Raw genomic sequence first — 4,419 nt, 5'->3', positions numbered from 1 at the left:
CAAGGGAAATGGTCAATTTTAGATGGAATAACTGGACAAGATTCTGTGTGGATACAGAAAGAAAAAAGAAACACTTTATAAATCATGAAAGAAAAAGAATGAATTATATGATATATCATCTGATTTATTTTTGTTGTTTTTACCCATACTATTTGATATATTAATAGACATATAGATATATTTCCATTTAAAAAGTAAATAGTTTCAGTAATACAAGTGGTGTTTATATTATTGAAAATAATATACTATGTTCTCATATGCTTCTAATAATAGAGCCTGCAAATAGAATGGTAGTGGTGTTCCTAATTCTCACGTTTAAGAGAGGTCAGCTCAGTCGCAACGCTGCAAGAAGTTAGGGAAGGCACATCCAGTAGAGTTAGAAAGACATATATATGAGCTACTGCTATAGCCTACAGTGTTAGTATACTTATGCTAGGACTAACTGTTTGGTAATATTAACACTTATAAACCGAAATTCTATTCTATGTCTATCAAGTGATATTTTTTCTTACTTATTTCACTGTTTCGTCACCTATAAGATTGGTTTGTAGTCGATTACTTTTTTATTGGCGGCAGAGCCGCGATAGGCCTATGCTTGCCTATGTCAAGTTTAAGTGATCTTCCTGATTGCGAGCAACAAAAGACTGAGTACTGTAATAATAAACGACGAAGGTCACTAGAAAACAATCATCATAACTCTGATCGCTTGTCAAAAAAAATTAAAGGCAACCAAGAATCAAATATGACAGACACAGGAACGTCTAAGAAAAACAATTTTGCAAACCTTCAAAGCCCAAACGGAGTCAGTAAAAGTGCCTCCCCTTTGGTTGCTAATAAGCCTGGCTCAGCAAAGAAGCTTGTCATCAAAAACTTTGGTAAGTTGAGTTGGCCACTGTAATTTGTAAATTGTGTAAGTGTAAGACTAGCGTTTAGTAATTATTGAGCAGTGAATATAATGCATACATAATTACTAATTAGCATAATAACAAAGAACTAACTTGTTCAGGTTAGATTACTAAGCCACTTAAAGTCTGAAAATTGAAACAGCTTATAATATATTGTAATTTTCTTACAATTAAAAATTTTATTGGCCATTTTTAGTAGTAGTTGAACTACTACTATTTATATTTAGGAAGAACTCGTAGAGGTCTTGGTAATTAGGAACAAGAAGCATTGAAACAATTTTAATGTATAACGTCAGCAGAGTAGCAGTTTAACATAATCTAATTAACTGAAATACATCAAAGTAATTGACATATTTAGGGTTATGAAACTAGAGCAGACCAAAGTTAATAATTATTCTTTGGTCCTACTAAATACTATCGGGAATTGTCAGGAAATGTCAAAAACGATCAATAAAAAAAATGGCAACAGTCCATTGCTCTGACAGCCCTTATATAAAAATTATATATATTATAAGTTTGAAGTAAATAGGTAAAAAAAATCCTTAAGATGAAGAAATCTTTATTTTAAACAAAAAGTTCATAAATTTTAGATAATTACACTCGCTTCTCATCAACAGTAATTACAGTTGCACCTTTTGATTGATACAGTGGGTCTCTTGTTCTGTTGTACTTTAAATTTTTATCTGCTACTCCTTCACATCCATAAATAGGTTAAATATTCCAATGTTTTTCTGTAAGATAACTTGTTTTAAATATACTACTACTCTTGTGCCTTTTTACGGAAATGTGTTTTAATTCTTCTTGTCACTATTTTGGTGAGACTGCTCTCATTGTACTTTCATTGATGTTTTTTCAAGTGTATTGTAAGGTCAGTGTTTTCCTTACTATTCATGCAAAGAATTCCATCATAAAATCTTTAACATTTGGACATATACCACAGGGTTAAATGAATAACTTGAAATTTACAGATATGCTTTCACTTAAGAGTGAGAGGGATAATATATGATGTGTTACCAGATGGTGTTGGAAAATTGTGTAAAGTAGTAATAATATTAATTTTAATGTTTATCACATTGTTAATTCAAGAATCTATATTTCACCTTTCCTTATTTTACTGGGTTGTTACACAAGATGACAAATTGTACCCTCTACAACAGTTATCACAGGTGACGTACTACATTCCCAGGTGTTAAAGACAAGACCTTGTACTCTAATGTTAGATTATTTAATACATAAAACAAGGTTGGTCATCTTGTTTACTTTTTAATGAAATAAACATTGAACTTTTTCATTAATATTTTAAGTTGCATCAGTTTTTCATCAGTATTCAGTGGTCACGGTATGTCTGAATTCTGAAAGTAGTCTTCATAAACATAATAGAGATGTGTAAAAATAGCATTTTAAGTTATGTTTTGAAATCATTAATGGACTAATTAACTTAAGAGGAATGTGGGAAAAGAAATATCTGCTGCCTAGGATGTTTTTTATTGTGAATGTTAAGCCTGTTACCAAATATATGTTAAAAAGGAATAGTATACAGTGTCATAACAGATCTGGAAATTAAATTGTTGGTAATGGTAACTTAATATTAAGGATGATAAGCTTTGGATTCCTAAATTCAGACTTATTTTAATATAAGTTATTTTTCAGAGTTACATACTTTACAAATAATTCTTGTTTGTCCTTAGTTTGAATTAGTCTCTGTGTTTTGGGGAAGTGTGTATATGTGTGTGACGTAACAGCCTTATTTCACTAATCTTTCCTGCATTACGTATATTATTAAATGAAGTATTAAGCTTATTCAGAGTTTGCATTTGTCATAAAAATCCTTGAAATTCATGGAAATTTGTAAACAGATTTTTCAGTACCAGTAATCCTGGAAAATTAATTGCTTTGATCAGAAAAGTCTTGCAAAAGTCCTTGAAACTCTAACCTGGTCACTACCACATCCTGTTTTTATTAATGACAATTTGTACTGTTGTGTCTATCTCAGTTTCAGGGAGAATATCTAGAAAATGAGATTTGTACAATGGAAAATACTCAGTCTTCACCATATTTATGTGGCCACCATTAACAAAAAAAGATGTTTTGTGAGCAAAACTTGCCATACATGGATCTTGTCAGTTTTTCTTTGTCAAAATATTTAACAAATGTTCCAAAATTTTAAATAAGCATGGGTTGATAGATGGGCAAATGAGGATATTTAAAGGAGAATTACTTTCTACAAATTTATAAAAAAACTATAATAACACACGAGCAAAATTATGCACAAATGCTTACAAATGATTAAAGAACTAACAAAACATACAAAACAAACCAACTAGTTTCAATAAGCTAAGTGTGTCATTCTCAGGGGATATACTATTCTCAGTATCTTGCACTCTTGCACCTTCAATTTTAAAATGCTTTCGTAAAGGTCAAGGTTCACTAATGGCATTAGTGCCAAAACTAATTTGAAAAAAAACAGCAACTTCTAAGTAGGGTGAGTTCAAATCCCATTTCATTATTGAGCATGTCTTCTCTGTTTTAAATATTACTGTTGACTCACTTGTGTTGCATCGATGGAAGATTTTGTGTTCTGCAATGATTTTTGATTGATTGAAATTAATTTTGGTTGGTTGTGTGAACATGTAATGCTAAAGCTGATTTTTCAGCTTCCTTCCAATGACACTATTGTCTGATCTCTTACTTTAACTGAAAGACATCATTTTGTTTGACCAGTATCAACACAATTATAAGAACAAGTAATAGAATAAATACCCTATCTGTGGTGGGCTTCTATTTTATCTTTCCCTTTGATAAGTTTACTTGAACGTTTTTCCACTGGCTTATAAGCTTGACGTATTTTAGTATCATATCCTTAGAAAAGAACTATCTCTTAAGCTGTCTAGTTATTTAGTACACTTTGCTACTAAGCTTTTCAATTTTATTGAGCAAATTAGTTATTAAGTTTGTTTTACATCTTGTGGAAGCTTCAAAATGTTTGAAGTAGTTTAAATCATCATGAATACCTTTTTATTTATGTGAGCAAATGTTCAAAACATGTCAAGTTACAGGTTTGTATACATCGGTTTTCTGAGAATAAGGATATCTAGAGTTGTTGTGTGGAAAGAGACTTACACTTTCTACTTTTCAGTAGATGGCTGTGTGTAACTTGCCATCAGAGCATCATGTAACTAAAACAATGAGAAAGTATCTGGTAATTATATTTTAGTTCATAAGTAACTTGTATGTCTGGACGAACTGAGTTTGCTATGAAACTGTTTAATGTAGTTTGTTATAATCAAGAAGTAAGGGCTATATATCATCAGCATATCATACACAGAAATAAAGTTTTTCATCCATTTCATTAAAGAACTTATTTTCAAGGTAATCTATAGTCATTTTTGATAACTCGGGTGTTACTATTATTGCTAGAATGTTCAATACAGCTTTTAACATCTTTTTTGTATAATATAAATGTCAGATTTTAAAAATAATATATATATATATATATATATATATATATATATAT

The 4,419-nt window shown here is 30.4% G+C and overlaps 1 protein-coding gene across 1 annotated transcript in view; it reads left to right on the top strand.

Annotated features, from left to right (window-relative positions):
- Positions 1 to 340: 340 nt before the first annotated feature.
- Positions 341 to 4,419, top strand: part of LOC106464691 (cullin-4A-like) — a 68,378-nt gene continuing 64,299 nt past the window's right edge. The window contains exon 1 of the mRNA XM_013924848.2: positions 341 to 875. Coding sequence (XP_013780302.1) covers positions 602 to 875 — 274 coding nt within the window. The 5' untranslated portion in view covers positions 341 to 601. The remainder of the gene's footprint in view (positions 876 to 4,419) is intronic.

The sequence above is a fragment of the Limulus polyphemus genome, unplaced genomic scaffold, assembly GCF_000517525.1.
Source record: "Limulus polyphemus unplaced genomic scaffold, Limulus_polyphemus-2.1.2 Scaffold1720, whole genome shotgun sequence".
NCBI lineage: Eukaryota > Metazoa > Arthropoda > Merostomata > Xiphosura > Limulidae > Limulus > Limulus polyphemus.
Note: the sequence above shows the minus strand (reverse complement) of the source record. Positions and strands in the feature narration are given on the sequence as shown.